Source organism: Mytilus californianus, unplaced genomic scaffold (assembly GCF_021869535.1).
Source record: "Mytilus californianus isolate M0D057914Y unplaced genomic scaffold, xbMytCali1.0.p SCAF_4, whole genome shotgun sequence".
Lineage (NCBI taxonomy): Eukaryota > Metazoa > Mollusca > Bivalvia > Mytilida > Mytilidae > Mytilus > Mytilus californianus.
Window position 1 is genome coordinate 48816473 of NW_026262690.1, and position 27639 is coordinate 48844111.

General features: G+C 31.4%; 1 protein-coding gene across 2 annotated transcripts in view; it reads left to right on the forward strand.

The window, feature by feature from the left end:
• Positions 1-27246, forward strand: part of LOC127738173 (uncharacterized) — a 41382-nt gene extending 14136 nt beyond the window's left edge. The window contains exons 8-20 of one of the 2 annotated variants that reach the window (XM_052249322.1): positions 1902-2077; positions 2648-2875; positions 3285-3493; positions 4778-4918; positions 5741-5884; positions 6505-6727; positions 7751-7952; positions 13432-13644; positions 14694-14740; positions 16565-16643; positions 18352-18551; positions 19887-20103; positions 23239-27246. In XM_052249322.1, coding sequence (XP_052105282.1) covers positions 1902-2077; positions 2648-2875; positions 3285-3493; positions 4778-4918; positions 5741-5884; positions 6505-6727; positions 7751-7952; positions 13432-13644; positions 14694-14740; positions 16565-16643; positions 18352-18551; positions 19887-20103; positions 23239-23378 — 2219 coding nt within the window. In that variant the 3' untranslated portion in view covers positions 23379-27246. The remainder of the gene's footprint in view (positions 1-1901; positions 2078-2647; positions 2876-3284; positions 3494-4777; positions 4919-5740; positions 5885-6504; positions 6728-7750; positions 7953-13431; positions 13645-14693; positions 14741-16564; positions 16644-18351; positions 18552-19886; positions 20104-23238) is intronic. The other variant, XM_052249323.1, reaches the window with a different exon arrangement.
• The last annotated feature ends 393 nt before the right edge of the window (positions 27247-27639 follow it).

Sequence of the window (27639 nt, forward strand, 5' to 3'; positions counted from 1 at the left end):
TGAGTTTTACTGTGTGTTTGTTTATTCTACATTGTCTACAGAAACTAGGGGAGGGTTGAGTTCTCACACAACATGTTTTACCCCGCCACATTACTGCACCTATCCCAAGTAAGGAACCTCTAGCCTTTGTTTGTCTTGTGTGTTTTTTTTAATAATTTTGGTTCATTTGTATGTATTGGAGTTTAGAGTGGTGTCCATTTCGCTGAACTAGTGTACAAAAAAAATCAGGGGTCAGCTGAAGCCCACCTCCGTGTGCCGGATTTACTCGCTATGTTAAAGACCCATTAGTGGCCTTGTTTTCTCTTTCACACATTCCCTGTTTCCATTCTCCATTTTACGTTTTTAAAAATCAATCTAGAAATAACCAAGATTTTAAAATTTTCCTTTTTTATGCCCCTCACTTAGGGGCATTATGTTTTTTGGTCTGTGCATCCGTCTGTTCGTTCGTCCGTTCGTTCGTCTGTTCGTCCGTCTGTCCCACTTCCGGTTAAAGTTTTTGGTCAAGGTAGTTTTTGATGAAGTTGAAGTCCAATCAACTTCAAACTTAGTACACATGTTCCCTATGATATTATCTTTTTTAATTTTAATGCCCAATTAGAGTTTTGACCCCAAATTTCACAGTCCACTGATCTTAGAAAATGATAGTGCGGGTGGGGCATCCGTGTACTATGGACACATTCTTGTTTTGTAATAAGTTTGTAAAACCAAATATTTAACACAACAAATAGATTACTATTGATAACAAGAGGAATACATATGTATATAAACATAAGATAATATAGTCTGTCTTCTATAAAGATCCTATGTTAAAAGTTTTAACCATGAATAATCAAGTTTTTTATTTCCATTTTTCACAATTTTAAATTTTTTCTCTAAAAATTACATTTTACCCAAGAATTACAATTTTTTTGAATACTAATAACTATAGGACTTCTTACGATAAACATCAGATAGTAATTTCTATTTTCTATTTAGATCCCAATTCGAAAGTTTTAACCATCAATAACCGAGATTTTTTCATTTCCAGTTTTCCGAGTTTTTCTCTCTTAAAACATATATTCAACCAAAATTACCCAAATATTAATATTGATAACTAAAGGACTTCACAAAATAAACATAAAATAGTGTGTTCTTTTTTCTATATAGATAAAATTTCAAAAATATTAACCATTAACAACGGAGAGTTTCTACGTTTTCACTTTTCAGCGTTTTTTCACTAAAAATCACTCATTTCACCTCAAAATTACTTCAATATGAATAACAAAAACTAGAGGACTACATAATACTCTATTAAGATAAGGTTTCCTGTCTCCAACAAGCTTTAGGTCTAAAAATGTAACCATAAATAACAATTTTTCTTCTTTTCCAGTTTTCAGCATTTTTTCTCTAAAAACCACATATTTCACCCAAAAATAAACTTTTCCTCAAATTTTATCAATGTATATTTTTAATATGTTGTTAGTTCAAGTCTATATTATAATTTGCACTAAAAAAACCTTGTGTTGCAATTAGTTGCAGGTTGAGTGATTTTAGAGCTAAATTGACTAGGCTAATAGTGTAAATTTGAAATAGTGGATTCATTCATACTTTTAACATAAAATAGATCAAATGGCAAAACATATTCAAAATATTTGAACCAGATCTGGGGAGAACTTGACATTTAACTTGAAAGACCGCAATTCTAAGTAACATGGTTAAAAATAAGTGTTGCAAACTTGAATGGGCAATATTACTGGTCTCTCCTTTTCATGATGTTGGTACTCAAAATGAAAAAAATCCACAATGGAATATGAATATGTGTTTTGATGATTTTGAAAGATAATTGTAGATATTGAATTTACAATTGAAGAAAATTACATTTTTTGTCAACATTGTTCTAGTATAATAATTTTGTACTTTAGGTGAGTCTAAACAGTATGATGATGGTTGTACTCCACTAGATTATCTACAGAGAGCTTCTCACTGCTTTGCATCCGCTATTAAGTTAAAACCTAAGGATCCTAATCTACATTTACAGTTAGGAAAGATATTAGAAGAAAAATACTATTGTGAAGATTTATTTGGTCAGAAAAAAGAGGTATGAATGAATTCATTCCGGATTTCTATAATATGGTTTCATAAAAAGACAAATTTCTTGTGATTGGTAGCTCCTATCAGCCAAAGAAATAATTATCAAGAAAAACAAATATGGTTGTCTAAATGTTGCTTATAAAGTAGTAGTACTTCGATAGTGTTTTTGATTCTACAGTGGAAATATTCCATGTTTATGAATATTGCATTGCAACTCACTAGTCACATTTATATTGATTTCAATATGATCTGTTTATAAAAGTAATGGCAGCTAAAATAAAAAGTCAACCTGTGAACAAATTTATAAGATAACATGATTTAGTCCTTTGAATGAGAAATTTGATCTGAGTTGCTTATTTTTTTCAAATATCTTATAATGAAAGAAAATAATATCTGACTTGTTGCAAGAAGATCTAAGTAATATAAACATTGGGTCAAGTTCATGTGTATTATAAATGTTCCATTGGAGAATACCAGATAGGTGATACAAACTATTATGTACAAATGTATATTGTTTAATATACAAGAATCATGAGACAGGTGTTAATTTTAAATCAGTAACAATTTTCTATTACAGGAGCATGAAGCTCTACCTTCATTAAATCTTGATGCCAAGGAGAGCTCAAGAGATGAGGAATGTGCAGCTATCTGTAAACTGAGAGGTGTTGATGCTGCAGCGGCACCGATTGCTCTACAACTGAAAGCTATTGATCAGGAATATCATCATCTGTTGGAAAATGGTCAGAGTGTCCAGGCAGATCGTGTTATGGGTTTATTTGCATGGAAATCAAAGCAAGCATCTCAGGTTTGTAGAAATATTTCACTGATATATTATTGTATTAGATTAAAAAGAATTAAACCCATCTGTTTTTGAAAACCTTAACTCAGTAAACTTCAGAAAAAAAATGGAAAATAAGTAGATATAAAACCAAAGAATGATTTGAATGCTGATCATTTCTAGTAGTGTGCTGGTTCTGATCAAACTAATGAATCAATTTCTTACTAAAATTTATATTTAAAAAACTATCTTGGTTTGTCAATAATATTTGGGATAAAGTTGCTTCAGTATTAGTGCATCTCATTCCCAGCAAATTACTATGCCACATAAATTACTTGGGGAGCAAGGTAAAACCTTGATTTGGGAAACAAGTAAAACAAAAATTTTCTGTGAAAAGTTTTAGTCGTGATTTTCCTATAAATGACATATTTTTTAGGAAGGGATGGCAGCACAAAAGGCCACAGATGAAGAGAATCCCCTTGGACAAGCTTATTTGAAATACATGGATGCATTAGTAATAGATGAAGCAAAAGCAGTGTTTAATTTCCATGTTGGTCGTCTCTTAGTGATACAGGGTAATTTTAGTGATGCTGCAAAGAGATTAGAGGTGACATTGAATTGGAATCCTAATTACCAAATGGGAAGGTTTGTAATTGGAAATTACACCAATTTCAAGTTTGTCAACCATAAAAGAAAATTAAATGTTTTCCCCTAGTTTAAGCATCCAAACACAAAACAGTTGATGTCAAAGTCAAAAATTGATTGTTAAGCAAAGATTGTTTGGTCCATCACCACACTATTAAAGTCAGTCTTAACACAGTTCTGGTCCTCAAGGTTGGTTTATATGTAGGAATTAACAGTATTTTTCATATCTTTTCAAAAAACAAATCAATCAACCAAATTAATGATGGGATTTTAATAAATTTTCTGGAAGTCATCTGTGCAGCAATAAAAAAGTGAAATTTAGAACTTAAGCATTGATTGTGTTATAACTTTTAAATATATGCCAGGCTAATGATTTTTAAAGCATTGGTCACAAAACCTAACTTTGTTTTATAGTTGCAGGTAGATAGCTACTTAGATTTGTTTATATCCTTTTCATGGATTTTCCTTGAAAGACTGCAGTTAAATGACAATTTAGATTTCAAAATTTTATGAAAATTACACTTTTCTGTTTATTTTCAACCATTCTTAGAGATATTGTAGTGGTATTTATTTATTGATTGTTTAGTTACTAGTTGTAGATTTCCGAAACTTTTGATCTAGTTGATTTTGACCATAATGACCATAGTAAGATGATTCCATAAAAAAAAACTTTTTAGCCTTCCTAATAGTAAAAAAACTGATTTTTTTGTATAAAATATGTTATGAGTACCAGTAGCTAAATATTCTTTGTAAGTTTTTGTATTGTTGATTTATGGTGCAATTACAGGTCAGGCAAGTTATATGGAACCACTGTCCATTTAAGGGTCTATAGAAATGGGGGCTATATTGTAATCACCTTGTTTGTCTGTTTGTCCAACAAACATTTTGTCAGAAACCACTATAAAACAGAATGACATCATATTTGGTTAGCACCTTGACAATGATGAGCTGTAATGTGTGAGCACTTTTTGGATCTCTCAGATACCTTCTTCCTGTTTGCAGATTCTAAAAAGATTAATTAATTTTTCCTAATGTTGTATGAACTTTAATTGTTTAACACACTTTTCTCCATAATTACCTCACCTCAAAACAGACAGCATAAAATAATGATATGTGTTATGATTTTCAATGAGACAACTACCCATCGAAGACCTTATGGCCTTCAAAAATTAACTAAACATGTTCATTTCAGTGAACTTTATTTTTCGTATATGTACCTTAAAAAATGAAAAATTTACTTGCTGGTTTAGTAGCTCTTTAATTATGTATATATTATTATTCCAGATTTTATTTGGGATTAGCTTTAGCATTACAAAAAGAAGGTCCAGGAGCAAGAGTTAAAGAAGCTGTTAGTTACTTGTTGGAGGCCATGGAAACTTTACTGACACAGAATACTAAGTTTGCTATGACAGATAGGGACCCAAGGTAAACACCAAACTATTGAAAAAGTTAGATCATGTGCAATTCCATGTGAATGTCTAAAGACTGGGAGAAGGTTAAATGATTAGGAAAATAAAGTATCAAAGAATGACTCAAATTTTATGTCCCACTAATTGGTATGACATTAGAATATGATCATATTTAAAAAAAAAACATAAACTTAACAATAAAAGAATAATCTAATGAGATCTAACAATGTTCGTAGTGTTTTACAAGGAGTTAACTCACAAATAGCATTCACCAACTTAATCAGATCTAATAATGTACCTTGTTTTACAGGGAGATAATTCCTGAATCTGAATACCATTTGACATATATAATAATTATACCCCCTGTTTCTGAAAGAAGGTTGTATTTCGTTGTAGGGTTATACATACATTCATCCCAATTATCCCTTTTTGCTCATGAACTGCTAGACAGAATCCTGTAAAACTTCCAGTCTTTCTCACATGTACTTTTGTACCCCTTTTTACATTTCTTTATATCCTCAACTCCCTCTATACATCTTATAAAGATTTATTGAAATTTTCTAAGAATCTGAAATCATATAATGTTAATGTGCTGATCCAGATTGTCTTTTGATCTGAAAAACTGTAGTTGTTTTCCTCAGCAAATCCTAGTCTATGTTTTTGCTGTGTGTGGGGTCTAGGGGTATCATTTTATGAGCTTTGCTCACAGAACCTCTATAGTTTATTTGTTTTTTTGCTGGATCCTATCAGATCTTATAGTTGTATATTGGTTTACAGGCAGATTACTCTTGATTTACTTTCAGAGACATCAGATTTAAAATACACATTGATTTTACAGGGAGATAACTCCAGAATTGCATTCAGACAATCTAGTCAGATCTAATAATGTGCATTTACTTAGAGGTATTGTACAACTCGGACGTCTTCTTATACAGAATGCAGACATTAAGGAATGTATCTCAGGAAAAGATGTTCTTCATATGTATGTATTGCATTCCTACAAATTAGAACTTTTTTAGTGAAAACAGCCACTGAATTCATTACCTGAAAACTGTTTTTATGAATGAAAAGTAAAAGGATTTTTGTTTTGTTTTTAAGATTTTTAACATGACATTTTAGATGAATTAAAACAGGTGAATTCCATACTGGGAGCATAAATTATGATAAATTTAAATGCAAAGCACATTAAAAAAAAATGATAAAAAAAAAGACAGACAAAATTCCCTATGTAAAGAATGGCAAATAACATTTCACAAGAATATTATACAGAAAGCTAAAGATTGAGTGAAACGTACTTTATAATAATCTTTGTTCTTTGAAAAAAAAAATTAGTGAAATAAGCTCCAACTTGAGATGACTTCTATTACTATGTCTATGCATTTTCAAAGGGATTCTAGACTTAAACAGCTTTATTCTGATTTGTTTCTTAGAAACAATACTCACTTAAATTTTAGCATGGTAGTTGAAAAATTCAAATGTATTACACTACAGCATTGATTCAATTTCACAATACCAAAGACTATTTTTTTATTTCTTTGAATATTGCTTGATTTTGATGAAGGCATTGAGTTAAACATACTACCGTGTATTATGTCATTACAGAGCAGCATTACTGGCAGCTCAAGTCTTACCAAATATTTCCAAAGGTGATGCATATAAACAGTTTGAATGGGTATTACTAGAATCACATGCCACATTGTTAGAAATTCTGATGAAGAATGGCGGGAATGAGAAACTGATCACACAAAGATGTCAGAGATTGTCATCTCTTATATTCCACTCTACACTGCCTATGAATGAACAATTATTGACATTACAAGAAAAGGTAGGTTCAAGAAGATTTTTTCCTCAAAGAAGTAGAAAATGTTTCGTTTTCCAGATGTTTTTTTCTCAAGCCAATAATAACCTTATACAGTGGAATGCCCTGTGTCCGCACAGCCGGTGATATCGCGCATTACCTGATTTCGTCATATCCGCAATATAACACATTTAGAATCGTTCTTGTAATTGTTTTGGTTTTCTGAAGTGTCAAAAAAGAATAAAATTGATAAGTTCAAGCACAAATTTATAATTGCAATCCCATGATTGACCATATTTAGCCATTTTCCATAAAAAAAAAATTACATCATCAGATGAAATTGGTTTCATTTTAAGTCAAATTTTTATCAAGATGAAATAAATTTTGCTCCGCATCCTTGGAAGTCTGTTTGGTTCAAAGTGAACTATATTTCCTAGAATAAAATCTTTCTGTATTCAAAATTAGCTATTTTTAGAAGGCATGCACAAAATCACCGGACATTTGAAGAACTGACAAAACAGGGTAATTTTGGACACACATTACATAAAATCTTAAGGGTGAAACCATACATAAAGAAGATTCCATAAAATTAAAGTATGTCATGAATTTGTTCACACAATATTATCTGATTATTGGTTTTATGAGATTACCAAAGTGAAGCCAAAAGTCTTAAGTGCGTGGATACACAGGACTGCACCGTAATTTTAAAATATTCATATGACTCCATTAGGGAAATTTTTCTGAATAAATACAAAGTTTAAATTGCTAGAAATTATTATTCGGATAACTGCCATCTTAAATTGATTTTTTTAAAAGAAATGATAATGCAAAGAAGAATTTTACCATATTGAAATTTAAACAATATTTCTATCAGAAAATATTTACATTTACATGTATTAAAATATGTAAACCCTGAAATATTTGTTGCTGATAGGCTTAGAAAGCAGTTGATGACAGACTCTTCTATTGTATACATGTAAACCGATATATTTTTAGGCCTGTCAGAAGTTAGTACTTCTATTGTATAAATGTAAACCGGTATATTTTTAGACCTGTCAGAAGTTAGTACAGATACAGCCATGTAATGGACATTCACTGTATTTGCTTGGCCTGTCACAATTTGCTCAGTATGAGAATTGTCCACCAGGAGATAAATCACAACAGATTTTAAAGGACTGTAAATCTTCATATGAATCAAGCATTGAATTGGAAGGCAAACCTACATCTGGAAATGCTGTTGAAAAATTAGTGGGTTTGTAATTGCTTTATTTTCTTAGTTAATTTATGGGTTTTTGTGTATGAACAAGAGAGCATTTTGTTGTTTCTTGTGTATTGAATTACATTTCCTAGAGCGAAGTTTTCTTCCTTAATTATGCACCTATTTAAGCTCTTAGATTGAAAATAAATATTGTCTTCCAAAGCCTGATGTAAAGAACTATGAACAGATATATCATGTTAAGGAGGGGTATTTGCGAAAAATACCAGTCAAGAGAATGTTAAATTTCGCGAGCTGTAAGGCGAGGGAAATTCATTTTCAAGACTCGTATTTTTCGCAAATACCCCTCAACACTGGCTCTCCGTTAAAGCGCCCATTTTATGACATTAATTTGTCCCAGCGTAAGAAAACAAAACTAACGACTTCGAGTTATATATACCCGTAGCTTGTTATACTTATATCTGAGATTTTTATATTTCTTTATTATCTATATTTTTAATTTTTATAAAGTTTAGTACATGTTGCACAACTAAAGTGATCGGTACGGCCGTCAAAATAATTTTTTCGTAAACCTGTAATTTCCGTTAACGGAAAAAAGACCAAGCAGGACAAAATATTAAGCACAACATTGAGTGTGATATGAGTTAAATTTGATTATAAGGTTACCATAAATAATTTTGTTTATAAATATGGTCATTCATTCCAAATCATATCAGTCTGAAAAACTAAGCAAAGTTGAAAACTGCAGAGATTTGTTAAGCATGTAATCTCCTTGGAATGGTCTATTCTAAACAAACACCTATTTTGAAAATAAATTTACATCCAACAGATCTATATCGGTGTCAACATTTAATTTTAGTACAACTTCTATCTTCAGATACACGTATTATGTTTTATAAATGACGAAATCATCGAAATGTAACCTCCGTGGAATGTAATCTCCATTGACGTTTTGGTAAAGAGTGCTTTCTATCACGTCAGCACTTCTATCGAGTATGGCATGCCAAATAAACATATTAGATAATTATTAAGGATGGCGAATATATAACTTACAGATCAATAACATACATTGTAATTATCGACATAAGAAGACACCATGTGACAATTTTTATTAATCAATTGTTAAAGTGTAACACAGTTGCATTTTTCTCAGACCTAGAAAAAAACCGAGATACCAATATCAGTCCGAGGGATGATACGGCATGTGATACGGATTTTGCCATGTATACGCTTTATCACAGATTTAAACAGGAGAGTATATAAGAACTGCTTACTGATCTAAAGCACCTGGGTTACCTTCAGATTTATTTATTTTTGCCATGTTTTAAAAGTTTTATCATATATAGGAACTGCTTATTGGGTTACCTTACAATTTAGGTGCTGTTGTCCATAGAAATATTTTGCTTATTGTATTTTTTGTTTGTTTGTGTTTTGTATGGTAGTTCATTCAGTTCTTTTTATCCTCCTTTAGTAATGTTGTACTATATAAAACACATTCTGAATAAAACCTGTTAATTTAAAAAATAGCAACAATAAACCAACAATTTAATAACAAGTAAACTGTAATAAACAAGAGACTACTTTGAGACTGGTGAGTAAAATGTGCACTTTTGAAATATAAAAATCTAGTTTAACAAACATGGGACTTCATGTAAATTTAGTCGGAATCACTACTGTCATAAATGAGAAATCCGAATAGGGGTGCGATAAAGGGTGTGGTAATGGGTGCGCATCAAAGTTGAGCGATACGGATTAAACAGCAGGCTATTTATCAAATATTCAAAACTTCTGTATTTACTACTAAATATAAATTATGATAAATATCAATATTAATGCAAGTAAATAATTTTAACCTGTTTTCAATATTTAAGATATGTAACGTTTCTTATTAGTATAAATTTGATACCGAATTTAATACGATTTAACAATTATGCAAGTAGCCATTAAAATTGCTCTGCCTAATGAGTTTTATATCATGTTGCACAGGGAAACAAGCTTTTAAATACTTTCTTTCATCTAAATGAAATTACGACGTCGGCTGAGAGGGCATGGTATATATTGTCCATTAAATTTATTAACAACACCTTGTACAAATATTCTTTTCGCAAATTAAAACAGTTAAATAGATCAACAAAACTATCCGTCACAATATAATATATATGACGGTCTGGATTAGGGGAGGGGGTCTACATTTCTGTATTCTGTAATTCTTTAGGCCATTTTTCTCTATTCAGTAAGAAATATGATTATTCTGTAAAATTCTTGTGTTCAGATCCTGCATATGAAAATTTCCTGTTGTATCATAATATTGACATGATAAATCTTCTTGTCTGTATCAACGACATACGTATGACGACACTACCCCGTACCCCAACCCCTTTTTTCAATCTGTCACTGTACTGCACAAATGATACCATTTATCAATTTTGATTAATATCTGAATATCAAAAAACACCAAAAAACAAATCAAATCATAATACTACTAGTATAAGAGTATCTACAAGGAGAAGCTGTTTGGTTGGTCGTTTTTAGTGGTCTCTTTTAAAATTAAAGTCGGTGAGATTAATATGCTACAACCAACCAACAAAGAGAGTTGCCTACTATGAATAAAAAATCTATGGAAAATGTTTTTAAATTTTATTTTTAGCTGTTTGTTTTTGTTTTTGTCGTCTCTCTCTCTCTCTCGTCATGGTTTTGTTTATTTTTATTGGAGTTGGTGTTTTTTAAATTCTTTTTTAACGACAACGTATGCAACATCTTATTTATTGTTTGAAAATTCTTCTCTCGGTCATAATTCTGCATGAAATATTTGCCACTGTACGTTCAGAAAACAACAATCAATCAATCATTTCTCCTCTAAAATTGCATTATTATAATAACTTTAAACATTATCAAAAAAGTGATTCATTTAATCCTTTGATCTTATATAAACACGTCTCGTCACTCTCCTATATTAACATTTCAAATTTCCAATACCAAGGAAAAAAGTATTATTGAATATCAAGGGAAGTAACCTATCAAAGATCCAAGGGTTGTGTTTCGTCTACAAAAGAAAATTTTTAGTTATTCAAACTATTCAAAGCAAGGGATGAATGCATTATACGCCATTCTTGTGCATTTTGAAAATATTTATAAATATGACCACATTAATGATAATTCATGGTAACACAGATTGGCAAACTAGATGATGATGATGATGGTGAGGTGGAGGAGTAGGAGGGTGAGGAGGAGGAGCAATCAGCAGCGATTTATATGCATATTCGGGTCGAAAGCATGTTAATACGATATTAATATTTATTCTGCTTTGTACAAGACCAACACGCTGAGTACAAGGAAACAGTCCACAGGAAGATGTATCACCTTAATTTGTGTTAATTTCAACTCACAAGAAAACACACACTGTCATTAAAGTTTTTGAGAATTAATAAAGATAACAAAACACCGTCAAAATAATGATTTCAAAGTTTATAGTAATGTTGGTATTGAAAATCACGCTATCAGATAACGACGTCAAAGGAAATAAAATGACGTTAAATGTATTTTTTTGACAATTTTTCATCTAAACTGTCTCGATCATTACAAATTAACGGATGAATATAACATGCTGAAATTTAAATGTTGAATAGAATAGACTATGAGGATGTTCCATGTTCTTTATTTACAAGTTTTGCTGCAATTTATATTTTATCACTTTTTACTCGGACGTTGGGCGCTTTACCAAAGAACCAGTGTCAAGAACATGCTATATCTGTTTAATTACACCGAATGTTAACGTACAAAACACATTGATGATCGTGACATAAAACGCATTGATGATCGTGACATTACAAGCGTCCAGTCGGGTAGAGTATTTTTTGGCAAATACCACGACAGAGAGGGTAAAAAAGGCATATCCTTTTTGCATATACCCCGGCGCTGTTTAGAAAGGAACGATATTCATTTGATAAAAGTAAATTGGTGAAAAATACACTGGCTATCAACCAATCAAAACCCAGGATTCTTACATAAGGTGTAATTATAAAAAAAATACATGCTACAAGCCACAGACAATGTATTTATCATCTTAGAAAGGATAGGCTAGAGGCATAATTTACTTGCAGACCAGATGTATTGTAACCAAAACACACAGCTAAAATCATGTAGTTTTTTTTGTCGAGCCTGTGACTTTTGTCGCAGAAAGCTCGACATAGGGATAGTGATCCGACAGCGGCGGCGGCGTTAGCTAACTTCTTAAAAGCTTTATATTTTAGAAGCTGGAAGACCTGGATGCTTCATACTTTGTATATAGATGCCTTATGTTACGAAGTTTCCGTCTGTCATATGTCCATTGTCCTTGACCTCATTTTCAAGGTTCAGTGACTACTTGAAAAAAAAGTCAACATTTTTTGTAATGTTAATTTCTTTCTTATTATGAGTAATAGGATAACTATATTTAGTATGTGCGTACCTTGCAAGGTCCTCATGCCTGTCAGACAATTTTCATTTGACCTCGACCTCATTTCATGGATCAGTGAACAAGGTTAAGTTTTCGTGGTCAAGTCCATATATCAGATACTATAAGCAGTATGTCTACTATATTTGGTATATGGAATGATTGTAAGGTGTACATGTCCAACTGGTAGGTTTCATGGTTCAGTGGTCAAAGTTAAGTTTTTGAGTTTTAATCTTTTTTTCTAATACTATATGCAATAGGTCAACTATAAATGGTGTATGGAAATATTTTATGATGTACATATCAGTCTCACAGGTTTTATTTGACCTTGACCTCATTTTCACGGTTCATTTCTCAGTTTTAAGTTTTTGTGTTTTGGTCTGTTTTTCTTCAACTATAAGCAATAGATCAACTATATTTGATGTATGGAAGGATTGTAAGGTGTAAATGTCTGTCTGGCAGGTATCATCTGACCTTGACCTCATTTTCATGGTTCATTGGTCAATGTTAAGTTTTCATGGTTAAGTTTGTCTCTTAGATACTATAAGCAATAGGTCAACTATATTTAATGCCTAAATTGATTGTAAGGTGTACATGTCTGTCTGGCATGGTTCATCTGACCTTGACCTCATTTTCATGGTTCATTGGTCAATGTTAAGTTTTCTTGTTTAAGACTGTTTCTTAGAAACAATAAGCAATAGGTCAACTATGTTTGGTTTATTGAATGATTGTAAGGTGTACATGTATTTCTCGTTTGGTTTATCTGACCTTGACCTCATTTTCTTGGATCATGTTAAGTTTATGTGTTACTTGTAGTAAAGCTTTGTATTTAGGACTATCAACATAAAATCAATGGTTAGTAAAGAAGGCGAGACATTTCAGTGTGTGCACTCTTGTTTTAAACCACTGTATATCTTAAAAGATTTTTTTAGATTGTATCATCTGAAAAATTATTTTAAAATACATATCTGAAATACATCATTGATATTTTTTTCACTCTAAAGTATCAACAGCACAATATTGAACATGTATTATAATTTTGGGAACACTTCTAACTTAAAAGTTATTTTTATAAATCTCCAGGACAAACATGGTGGCAAGAAAGACTTAAACAGGAGGAGGAAAAGAAGAAAGCTGTAGAGGCATCTAAAGCTAAAGCAGCACCAACTCCTGCAGGCAGAGGAGCTCCAGCTAGAGGCGCACCAGCTGGGAGAGGTGCTCCAGCCAGGGGAGCACCAGCTGCTAGAGGGACTCCGGCAGCAAGAGGAAAAGGACCAGCCACTCCAGCTACAAGAGGTTGTGAAGGGTTATTGCTAAAGTACTTTTATTTACAGATACCATTTGTGTTTATCTTTCACAGTGGGGAATATGTTGTTTGATTTTGCATCCTCCTGTAGGATAAGGTAGTAATTTGAAGCAGAGGTGATATCACTAAGTAAATTCACCATATTTCAAGATATCAACAATCTAAGAAATAAGTTGAAATAGTGTGACATTGATTTCCTGATTTACTTATCATGGGTAAGTAATTTGAAAGATGATAATGATATTAAGATGAAAATGTAAAATCTCATTTATAATGTGAACAGATTTGCTTATTCCTAGTTCGTGGGTAGCAGAATGGCAAAAATAATAACTGAAATTGACAAAAGTTGGTTTTTTTTGGTTAAAAACACAATTGCTTGGAAACCGTAAAATTAAAAATCTGAAAATTATTCAGAGGGTATTAGATTTTTGTATTGGTTAGAGCTGAGGAATTCAGTCTAAATTCTCTCTATGCATGACAAAATTAATTTTCTATTTTTTTAGATGGATTTGATCCATAGCTTTTTATGTGTTATTTAAAAATTAACAAAAGGCACCAAAGGTAGAGATTTGTTGAAGATCAAATCTGTGCTTTTAAAATGATTTTAGAAATTTTATGACTTAATGAACATGAAACATACATTACAATTTTTGCTCATTTGCTGTTACTACAAAATGTTTTCACAGAAAATCCAGAAGAAAATACTTTCCAGCTATGTGGGGGTAGTTTTGCCAGGTGATAATTCTCGGAGCCTCTGGTATTTGAAATTGGAAAAGTGGAAATTTTATTAGCCAAAATAACCATTCCAATTGACTGCCCTGGCACCTTATATTACTAGCACATATATTTACCAATATCCTAAATGATTAAGTCAAAGCATATTTCATTATGTGTGCAGGGTCATCATATTAGGCTTTCAAAAATAAAAGTATTTAATTTCCAGAAATGTAGGTTAATTTGAATTAAAATATTGTGTAAGTTTAAAGTTCAAAGGGAGTACCAATAATTTCTTAATTTTTGAAATGAATGATTTTTCCAGGTGCTCCTGCAGGAAGAGGTGCCGCTAGAGGAACTCCAGCAAAAGCAGTAAGATTATTTTATACAATTACAAAATAATGTATGTTTTTAAATGATTTAAGGAAGATATGTTGGTAAAGTCTAGTGAGACAGCAAAAGGGTATATAGAGATCAACAAATGGTCTCTGGTATAAAAGACAGGTCTCTATACAATATGTGAAGCTCTAAATTGCCCTGAGTCTAAAAATGAAGTGAATAATCAAGTAAATGTAGATGCCCTGTTAGGCCACCAATATGAAGTCAATTATTTCAAGCTGAAAACTTTCAAGTTGTGGTGTAAACGTGTGAAAAAGTGAAACAATGATTTTTGTCTAGCTTTTCTTATAAAGCTTTGACATATATAATTTTACACTCAAAAAGGTCAAAGGTAGAGATTAGTGGAAAAGTTGACAATCATGGATAAAGCCACCCCATTTATGCCAAGGAAACAGAGTGCAGGGTTTGACAAAGTAATTTAAGTCATATAGGTTTTTTTGCTGACACATGCCCTATATGTTTCCAATCCCAAGAACAATTGAATTTGGCCTGTTTTTATGCCCCACCTAGGGACATTATGATTTTCGGTCTGTGCGTCCGTTCGTTCATCCGTCTGTTTGTTCGTCCATTCGATTGTCTGTTTGTTCGTCCGCCTGTCTGTCCCGCTTCAGGTAAAGTTTTTGATGAAGTTGAAGTCCAATCAACTTGAAACTTAGAACCCATGTTCCCTATGATATGATCTTTCTAATTTTAATGCCAAATTAGAGTTTTGACCCCAATTTCACGGTCCACTGAACATAGAAAATGATAGTGAGAGTGGGGCATCCGTGTATTATGGACACATTCTTGTTAGTTATTAAGTGGAACATGGTAATTTATGACTAATTTAGATGTCATACAATGAAACTTGATATGTAAATTTAAATGGAAAGACCTATTTTCTTTATCTTCATTGTTTTAACTATAATAAGTTGTGGAAATGGCCATACAATCAAAAATCTTTAATTTGAAATTTTCAAAATTTGGGCCATATTTTAGCCCTATGGTTCAATAAGGCTAAAACATGGGCTCAATTTCTAAAATTTCATCTCCTTGAATATAGACTTTTAAACATCTGCTTTAAACACCAATTTTCCCAAAATGACGAACATTATGCCTGTCTGACAGGGCTGAACTGACATTGACTTTATTTTTATGGTTCATTGGTCTTAGTTAAGTTTTCATTGTTAGGTCTGTTTCCCAGATACTATAAACAAGAGGTCAACTATATTTGGTGTATGGAATGATTGTGAGTTGTGCATATCAATCTGGCAGGGTTCATCTGATCTTGACCTCTATGTAAAAATGAAAAATTCTTTATCTTTTAGTCCTAGTTTTATACTGGAACTACAATGTAAAAATGAAAAATGTAAACTTGAAACTATGAACATGATTTGATAAAAACATTGAATTACAATTTAAAAGAACTTCTTATGTGAATTTAGTGATCCACTGACATTGACACACATTAAGCCCATTTTAACTACTGAAAAAATTGCTGATCTTTCAAACAAAAAAAACTTCAGTAATGCAACTATAGGCAATAGTGCTATAATAAAGTTTTTTTGTCCACTGCATACCTCAGTGGAAGACTAAAATATGTTTTGAAGTTATGCACACAGCCTGTACAGTCTTTCCACCAGTTTTCTTTGAATCACATTTGAGAGAAGAGCAATCCTTGTCTTCAGAAACATTCAAAAAGAATAAAATCAATATTGTATATCCTGTTTTTATTTTATATCTGATACCTGAAGCAGTTTTGTACATGGACTATAGTATTAACACAGTGTATTTGATATAAATTTCTCTTGTTTCTAGGCTGCCCCTGCCAAAGTTCCTGTTGGTAAAACTGTTGGTAAGCCTGCTGCTGCTTGTCATTCACAACCTGCTAAACAAGGTAGATAACTCAGAAAAATCAGCTCTTAGAAAGAAATAAAAACCAGCATTACAGATTTGAGTTATCTCCCTTGGAGAAGGAACTTGTTTGTGTGTTGATGTTTTTCATGTGTGTTTTGTTTAATTCATTTGAATTTTGTTTTGTTTCTTTCTGTTTGGTGAAAAAGACAGGTGATCTTTTTGTCTTTTTGTATGTCATCTGCAAATATACAGTACACAACATTTAATGTTGCATAAAGATACAAATTAGAAATTAGTTGATTTGACTTTTGGTACATGATTTGCATTTTTTCATTACTTACAGATTCAAGTTCATGAGCAGCTTTTCCCAAAATTAAACTTTAATCTTTAGAAATCTTATGAAATTATAATTTTTCCGCTCTAATTTAAAATAGATTAAGGTTTTGAAATGTTTTTTTATCTTGAAGTCCTGTTATCTTTTATCAATGTAAATATTGTATGATAAGAATCCAGTCGCGGTTTTCCAATAGTTTTAAGTCTACCAAATTTTTTGTTAGTTATCATATTCAAAAGACGATTCGAAAATATGATGTTACTGGTAAATTTTCTCAAATTACATGTTAGGTCTGAAAGTTGTTATAAAATATTTTGTAGAATATGCTGAAAAGATGGTGTTTTTTGCTTTTGTATCCATTATTTGGAAAAGCTAAATATGAGAAATTGGCTGTGGAATAAATATTTTAACAAAAATTCAAGAAATGCTATACTAATGTGCCTTAAATATTTTTTTGTCAGATAACTGCATGATGCTTCACATAAGGCAGTGTGTAAATAAAAATGATTTTTGTATAAATTAGATCCTGCGCTGAACAAATGTTTTGAAAAGGCCCCTACATTTAGAAATATATGGTTTTTGTGTAGGTTGGTTTTTTTGCTCTCTTGTATTTAATTTTTTGTAATTTAAATAATAACTGGTATCAGTGAATAGGATGAATTTCCTATCAAGGAACTTAAAATTTCACAATTAGCTTTTGCTAATAGGGAACCTACAGTGTACAAACTCTAACAGCAGTATCTTCATTTTCTCGTTTATTTTACTCTTTGTTTGATAACTCGGTCACTTTAATTAAGGTTAAATTCTGGTTTAAAATTTTAAAGTAAACATAAATTCAGGAATGGACAGACCAAAAGGTCTGGATTATAGAGATTGAAACCCCTACAATAAAGAATATATGGAAACACACAAATTTACTTCAATTTGTACTTGATAATGACAATTTTTTTTCGTTCATTTAGATAAGAAAAATAATTACATCACTTGTTAGGGGTATAATGTCATTGAACCACCTATTTAGATGAAACCTAACACAATCTCATGGATTTGAACCAATTGTGGATAGTAAATCAAATTTCCTTCTTCACATTTATTGTATTACACAAAATGTAGTGTAATTTGGCAATTAGAAATTTCTGATTTAGCATTTATATTTTTTTTAGCAATCCATTTTATAATTGTTTTATTGTACACAGTATCAATATTTTCTCTTTATTTCTCAAACTGTTAATGTAAAATATATTTTCACTGCAAAATCAATGAAAAAGAAAGTATCATTTTTAAAGAAATTGAGTAGCTTCTATTTATAAATGATAAGAATGAGCTATGGAACAAAAACATTTATATATAATAAATAAATATTCACTAATTATTCAGTTTCATTAACCTAAATTCTCACATATTATATCACCAGAAAAGTCAGAGGAAAAGCAACCAGAGCCACAGACACCACCTGCTGCGACACAGATTTCAGATAATAAGCCCTCCCTGGCAGCTCCTATTAACAGAAAGACATACCAACCGCGTCTAGGTCTGGCAAGAGCTCACAGATCAGCTGGTGAAATAGAGGAATCACAAAAATCCTACAATGAAGTGATTGTCATGGCTCCGGAGGTAACATTTTTTCTAGTTGTGCATGAGGGCGTTGTCCTAAAAAGCTTTAAACTCCCTACGTTTTTATTCTGCTAGTTGAGAAATTCATGGAGAGAATACAATGACTTTTTTTAGCTCACCTGGCCCAAGGGTAAACATTATTAGAGTATCTAGTTTTAAAATTTGTTTCATGGCTAAAAATAGAACATAGGGGTGAAATGCAAGTTTTGTATATTATTTTGAAAATCTCTATATGTAGAAAAAATCTGTCGAGCAAAAAAGGTCAGAATGTTGAGCTCCACCTATTGTCCATTTAAGTTAAAACTGTCAGACAACAATTGCCCTTAAATGATGAATTTTACCTTTTTTTTTTTTTCATTTTATGCCCATTATCTTGAAAACTATAATAGATAGAGAGAAACTTTTATTAGCAAAAATGATCAGCAAGACAAGATCTACAAATAAGTTATCATGACTGAAATCGTCAGGCGACTCCTTATTAGAGTTATTGCCCTTTAATGACGATTTTTATCAATTTTTGGTGTTTTCGCTTAATACCTGAAAATCGAATAAAACAGATAAATAGAAACTTGAATAAGCAAAAATGATCAGCAAGACAAGATCTACAAATAATTAACATTGTTTAAATCATCTAATAACCCCTTAAATAACCAAAAAAGACCAACAAGGCAAGATGTTCAATTCAGTCAAATGGTTGTAATTGTCCGAAGACCCCTTATTGGAGTTATTACCCTTTAATGACGATTTTACCAATTTTTTGTGTTTTAAGCCTGATATCTGTAAACCTATAAAAGATAGATAAGCACTTTAAATAGCAAAAATGATCAGCAAGACTAGATGTACTAAAAAATTAACATAGCTGAAATCATCAGTCAATTCCTAATAAGGAATGCTTGCTCTTAAATGACAATGTTTACCAATATTTTACTTTTTTGTCTATTGTCTTGAAAACTATAAAAGATAGAGATAGACACTTTAAATAGCAAAAATGATCACCAAGACAAGATCTAAAAAAAAAGTCAAATTTTCCCGAAATCTTAAGTAGACTCTTTATAGAAGTGATTGCTCTTAAATGACAATTTTTTTACCCTTTTTGTGTTTTGGGTGAAAACTGAAAACTACAGATAAAGCGAAACGGTAAACTTGTTAAAGATGCATTACAGACCTAGGTGAGGGACACAGACTGGCTATAGTTTTTATTCTTTCTGCCTATAATTGTACTTGTCCAAAACAATTGATTTAGCAAGAAATTTAAACTTTCTTTTGATGATAGTCAGAATGACCTATGCTTTGATTTCAAGATATATGTAGCTCTAAATTTCATTTCTTTTTCAGATTCATGATGCCTACATTGAATTGGCAGAGATGTTAACAGTCAAAGACCCCCAAGCTGCTGTCGATGTGTACTGCAAGTTTCCATTGTCTGAGACCCCAACATTTGATGATGCCTATATCATAGGAGATATTGTCAGATTGTTGATGAAAGCAGAGAAATATGATGATCCTAGATTACAGACTAATATGATAGCTTATGGAAGAGTCCTGGGTTTAGGTAAGGTGCATCAATAAGTGTCTTATCTAAGATGCTCTTACATTTCACAGCACAAATATGCCAGAACACTTTTTAGCTCACCTGGCCTAAAGGGCCAAGTGACCTTTTCTCATCACTTGGCGTCTGTTGTACGTCGTCGTCATCTGTCATCGTTAACTTTTACAAAAATCTTCTCCACTGAAACTACTGGGCCAAATTCAACCAAACTTATCCACAATCATCATTGGGGTATCTAGTTTAAAAAATGTGTCTGATGACCTGGCCCGCCAAACAAGATGGCCGCCATGGCTAGAAATAGAACATAGGGGTAAAATGTAGATTTTGGCTTATATCTCTGAAAATAAAGCATTTAGAGCAAATCTGACATGAGTAAAAATGTTCATCAGGTTAAGATCTATCTGCCCTGACATTTTCAGACAAAACCGACAACCCTTAGTTGGGTTACTGCCCCTCAATTGGTAATTTTAAGGAAATGTTGCAGTTTGTCTCGCCTTGACGGAGTCAAAAAGCGAGACATAGGTATGCTGTTTCCCGCGTCGGCGGCGGCATCAACAATGTATTAGTTTGTGATTAGGTCTAGTTCATGGTGAACCACTAGTGGTAGGTCAATGATATTTGGTATGCAGTTGTATTAGCATTGGCACATCTCATTACCATGTAGGTTATTTGGCCCCGCCCCCTCATTCATGGTCTATTGACTTTGAAACTTTTACTTAGTTTTCATGTATTAGTTTGTGATTAGGTCAGTTTAAGGGGAACTGTTAGTGGTAGGTCAATGATAATTGGTATGCAGTTGTATAAGCATTAGCACATCTTATTTCCATGGAGAATATTTGGTCCCTACCCCTCTGTCATGGTCTATTGACTTTGAAACTTTTGCTTAGTTTGTGATTAGGTCAGTTTAAGATGAACCACTAATGTTAAGTCAATGATATTTGGTATGCAAATGTATTGGCATTTGCAAGTTTCATTTCCATGGAGATTATATAACCCCACCCCCTAATTAAGGTTCATTGACTTTGAAACTTTTACATAGTTTACAAGTTAATGTTTGTGTTTAGGTTTGTTTAAAGGGAACGACTTATGAAAAGTCAATGGTATTTGGTTTGCAGTTGTATTAGCATTGGCACATCTCATTTCCATGGAGATTGTTTAGTCCTGTACCTTCAGTCATGGTTCATTGACTTTGAATATTTGCATAACTTACATGTTAAAGTATTGCTATTTTAATTTCAACATTTGCATTATTAAAATAACAAAAAGGCGAGACATATCTCTGTGTTAACAGTTTATTGGTTATTATCTTGAATATTATTATAGATAGAGATAAACTGTAAACAGCAATAATGTTCAGCAAAGTAAGATCTACAAATAAGTTAAATGACCAAAATGGTCAATTGACCCCTTAAGGAGTTATTGCCTTTTATAGTCAATTTTTAATAATTTTTTGTAAATCTTTGTAATCTTTTACAAAAATCTTCTCCTCTAAAACTCCTGGGACAAATTTAACCAAACTTGGCCACAATCATTATTAGGGTATGTAGTTTAAAAAATGTGTCTGATGACCCCGCCTGCCAACCAAGATGGCAGGCATGGCAAAAAAAAGGATATAGGGGTTATATGCAAGTTTTGTCTATTATTTTTTATTTAACTGTTATAAATAGAGAAAATCTGAAAGGAGCGAAAATGTTCAGGATTATGAGCACTACCAATTGTCCTCATAGGTCAAAACTGTTAGACAAATTCTTATAGGAGATATTGCCCATAAATGACAAATTTTACCATTTTTTTTTCATTTTTGCCTAATATCATGTTAACTATGATATTTAGAGAGAAACATGTTTTTTCTGTTATGCCTTATATGATTTAAATTGTAATAGATAAATAAACACTTAAAAAATTATCAGCAAGGCAAAATCCATTAAAAAGTCAAATTTTGCCGATATAGTTAGTAGACTGTCACTCTCATAGGAGTGATTGCCCATAAATGAGGATTTTTTTACCCTCTTTTGTGTTTTGAGCAAAAACTAAAGAAGATAGAGAGAAACTAAACAGACTAAAAGATCAACATAATAGAGATTTTCGTCAGGCCATAAAAAAGAATATGTTTGTTTGCCCTAACCCTACCTACCCAGAAAATAGCTGCCTACTCAACATTTTTTATTGTCCTGATGTGAAAAAGTTTTTTTTTAATTAGATAGGTATGAAGACTAAAAAACATCTGACACTTCAATTTCTCTTTGTCGAAAAAAGAAAAAGAAAATGCCTACGTACCTACCCACTGTCTCTACCTTTGGGTAGGGTTTTGGCAAACCAAAATATTTTGAAGTGTGGCCTCATGAAGTCTATTCTCGTCTACAATATGTTGGAGAGTGTCCTTTGTTTGATATATATGAACATAGACCAAGGTGAGCGACACAGGCTCTTTAGAGCCTCTAGTTTAATGGCTAAAGTTCAACTATTGAACAAATTCAGCACATTTCTGGAGAAAGTTTTTGTTAGTTTATAGCAGATGCAGGGTATGGAATATTTTACCGTACAAAACTAATGATCTTTCTGTTTTATGAGATGTTTGGAAAAATCAAGAAGTTTGACATTGATATGAAAAGTTCTATCATTATTATTAGAGGTTTATCTCTATGTCAACAGTTTATATTAAAAGTAGTTAAAAGTTAAATCAATGTTATAACATTTATCTTTTTAAACCCACCCCTACTTAGATGATCTAATGAAAAAGATAATGATAATAATTATATATTGAATAGGAACAGAAAAAAAATGTGTTTTCACATAAAAAGATTCAATTTTATTTCTTGGCCAATCTACAATAGTAGAGGCATTATATTTTCTAGTCTGTATGTCCATCAATTCCTGTCTTTTTGTCTGTACGTACATCCAATATCTGGATAAATATTTTGTCAAGGTAGTTTGCCTATAAGCTGTGGTCGCATCAATTTAAAACTTAGTACACAAGTGCATTATGATATGAAATTTCTATAGTATATGTCAAATTAAGGTTTAGACCCAGAGTTTCGCAGTTCTGTAAATATTGGTCTGAGGTCTGTTAATTATTAATTTGAAAATAGATGCAGTCATTTACACTGCTTATCAATATGTTTCACATATTTATTCCAGGTGTATTGGAAAAGTATGTCAAAATTCTAGAAGACAAATTCAAGACTAAAATATTGAGAGAGGTATATGCTGGTGTCAACGGCAAATCTGTTGATGATCCTGATATGCAAGCTTTCTTCAAGTTCAAAGTTTGGGTGTAGACAGAAGATACTGATCTTTAGGATTTTTAAGTTTGTAGCAAAATAGCAGGATTTAGTGTAAGAATACATTTTACGATTCAGGTAATCAGGGCACTCTGAAATCTTTTAGCCAGTAGAATTCCATTGGTAATTACCAAGATATTGTGAAGAGAATAGACAAAAGATATTGATACCAAAGCAAAGTTATTGAATGTGTTTCCAGCAATTGAAATTATACTGTCTTATTTCTTGTCAGTCTCTTTCCATTATCATTCATTGTTTCAACACTTGTATCAGTGGCATTTATGCAGATCTTAAATATGAATATTTTGTCCTCAACTGGTTAACATATTGTGTATACATGTGTTTTTTGTTAAAGGCTATAGGTTCAACTATATATGTCATTTTTGAATGTCATTGAGTTCCAGTCTCATTGATGTATACCCAAATTTATATTTATCCCTAAATAACACTACATGATAGAAGTTTGTGTTCTTTGATAAAATTTTAATTTAGATTTATATTTTATATTTTTAATAAGGCTTTGTCATATATTTTCACTTATTCCGTCCAATTGTATAAATTTTGTTACATGTATATGCTTTTACAAAAATAACAGCATAATGTGATAGTCAATCTTACTAATATAATTTCTGTTAACAAATATACTTAATTATATTGTGTAATTTATTTTGGCATTGTTTAATCATAACAAATTTTATAACAAGAGAGTTGTTATATAACTCCTCATGCATTTGTTATTTCAGACAGTTTTAATGTCATCATATGATCTGAGGCTTTTAGAATATGTAGGGATATAATAATTGAGTTTATAGAGTGAGCATAATTTTGACAGATGTGGCTATAGGTATAAAATGATGATATTATATGGAGGAATCTAGACAATAAATCAAATAGCATTCAAATAGCCATAACAAAAAACAAATAAAGTATGAGTTATTAAATTTATTTTGGACAAATGCAGTGTTTTGAGTAGGAAAAATTTAATTAAGGAAAATGACTTCCTTAATAGTGTAACTAAAGGTTTTTTGTTTTTGCCTAATAATGCTAGATGGTCACTATTGGTTTGGATACCTCAACAACATATATTTATAAATTGGCAGTGATCTGGAAGGATTTTTTCTCTATGGGCTCAGGGCCCCCAAAAATAAATTCAATGGGCCTTTTTTAGAATTAATTGGCCATGTTGTCAAATGAGTAAGCCATTCGTTAACAATAAAAAAAAAATTAAAAAAGTGTATATTTCACTGTACTTACAAGTATGATTCTAATTAATATCATGGAAATTGTTCCTGTGATTTTGTTATTTCAATTTCAATGAATATACAATAACTTCTTCCAAACCGGGCAATATTTACGATAACCTTTATTTACAATGTTAAAACTGGTACTGTTCCCTTGTTCATGTTCATGTTTTTTTTACATTAAATTTGGGTCTTCGTCGATACCATACTTATTCCAGACGTTACGTATTAGAGGATGTTTCTGGCATTTCCTCTGCACTTGTATTATTATTACTTCATCACGATGACAAGAATAACAGTAGAGAGCAACGTTAATTGATAAGACACGACAACAATTCGCTGCAGGCATGTTTATGTCAAAACGAGCCAAAGTCCAAAAAAATTGACAAGGACAGTTAAGCCCCTTTTATGGAGACAAATACTATGCTATTCATAAACAGGCTTTTGGATTTTTCAATCGATATAATAGCAAGCTTACTTAAAAGATTATAATTAGAGAAGAATTCTCGACTGTACTAGCTAATTTTCACAAATTTAAAGTTGTTTATAAAAAATTATATCATGAATGATGGTTAATTACATTTTTTGGGTAATCAGTCATACCGCATGTTGCTATTATTACCATTTGAAAACACCCGAGACGTCCCAAAAACATATAGGTGCTCCTATCATTGGAGTTGTGTACTCACACATGGCGGCACGAAATACGATCGGAAATCCATTTGACGATATCTCAACGTTTCAAAATGAAGTGAAAAATATCATGCGCCACGCGGGCGCTTACATTTGTCACTCTATGCGCCATTTCTGGTCGATAAGCGCAATTGGCGCAAGGCGCACGTCCTTCCCGATCACTGATTGGTGTTTTAACAAGGGTACAATTTAAAGTTCTATGTTATATGTAAATTTTGTTGTGCAGAAATTTTGAAAATAAAAAAAATATATATAAAATGTGTATTGTTGATTTGTGCCAAACATTATTGAGTATTGTTGAGTGTTTATTTTTGATGATAGTTTTTTTTAATTTATTTTCAATGTTTATGTGTCCTTTAATTGAAAGTATTGGTGCTTTATAACATTTCTGTCTGGTTACCAGTTTCATGGAGTTTTTATATTTTGTTTCCAGCCAAACATTAATGTCTAGTATTACATGTCTCACTATTATTCTTTTGTACAATTCTGAATTCTTAGATTCTTTTACAAGGCAAAATCAAAATGACATTGATAATATAAATAAAGACTCTGTTCTCTTGGTGAATTTTTTTCCATGATTGATGATTTACAAGAAGTAATAAAAGTTAAAATGTTCATTATTGTTTAAATAGTCCATTTGAGTTCTAAAACAGAATGTTTTAAAATTTCAATCAAAATTTAATATATTTTAGGTGATTTTATATCCCCCATTTTCTTACTGTTAGAGGAATCTGACAATTTTTGAAGGACTTTTAAATCAATTACTAAAAAAGGTTACCAATTATGTCTCTATGGTAAATAGGTATTGCACAAACCACCCTGTACAGAGGGGGTATATTTTGTAATCAGAACAGCCTTTTAAATGTCACTAACTGTAGTACTATTCATTGGACCCCAAATAAGACTCTTGACATAGATAATCTCCCCTTTGTTATTTATGTTGCAGTTGCTGTCATGATTATTTCAGTCATTTCGTTATTTATTATGTACTTTGTCAATAAATATTTACTATAAGTCCTAATATAGACTATCTACAAGTCCTTATGGACAACTTTATAATAATTGAGCCAATAAATTAATTGTCAGAGTTTGTATACTGTATAGATAAAGATTTATTAAAAACAAATTAATGAATTAATGTTATAAAAAATCTACCTAATTTTTTATGATTTATTTTTTCAGATTTTTAGGTGTATTTTATGCAGTTTATCTGTAAAAAAAGATGGTCTGATGCTTATAAGATATACAAACAGATATTTGACCCCTCTTCCATTTTGCATACATAAGATTAAATGTCCCTGGACGTGCAATGGGTCATTTTGATAATCATAAATTCAACTGAAATGCAATATATATGCAAAAGAATCAAATCAAAGATGTAATGCACTTGAGGTCACAAAGTACTCTCTCATTTCAGAAATAGTCTCTAGAAATCTTTTAAAAGATTTCCTTTATATTGAATTGATTGAAATTGGAGTTTTTATGTTTGTTTAATCTAGTTTGACTTAATATTAGATTTTGATGAATATTGTTCAGGTTTCAATGAAGAAAATAGATTTTAAAATCATAACTACATGTTCTTGTATTTGATGAGTGTAAAATATGTCTTGGGTGTTTTCAATAGATTAATCTTGCAAGGTTTGTAATATGTGTTTAAGATCATAATGACAGGTTGAAAAACAGATTTCAAGAAAATTATTCAGACACATTTCTTTTATTTATCAATTAATAACGTCATCAATGGTATGTTTTACACTTAAAGACAATCAGAAATCAATAGTTTTCATATTGAAATGATTTCATGCCAGGTTTTAATGAAAAATGTCATCTTGTTTAATAATTTTTCACAATATATGCTGTAAAACAATACTGTTAGTAATTAGATTTGTTTCAGAATTATATTTATTTTTGTAATAAATTGATTCTGCTTATGTTTATATTTCATTATCATCAGGCCAGACATATGAAATCTCTTCCTCTTTTTGTTAGTTGATGAGTGACCACTTGAATATCTCAAAACTAAATCAGCTGCCATCTAATTTAGTTATAGGACAGTTCTATGTAACTGGATGCTATAAAAAGTGAAGAGATAAAACAGATTGTCAAATTAGCAACCAATTTTCAATTTGAAACATTAATACAAAAGAATATGTCAATTTCCTCATTGTGTAGGGTTCCAATTATATGTAACAACATTCAAGCAGCCCCTGCATATGAAATGGATATCCTTCAGTTGATATAGAACTATATCTAGACACTGTAAATAGCAAGACAAGATCTACAAGTAACTCAAATTTTGCCAAAATCTAGACAATTTATCACAG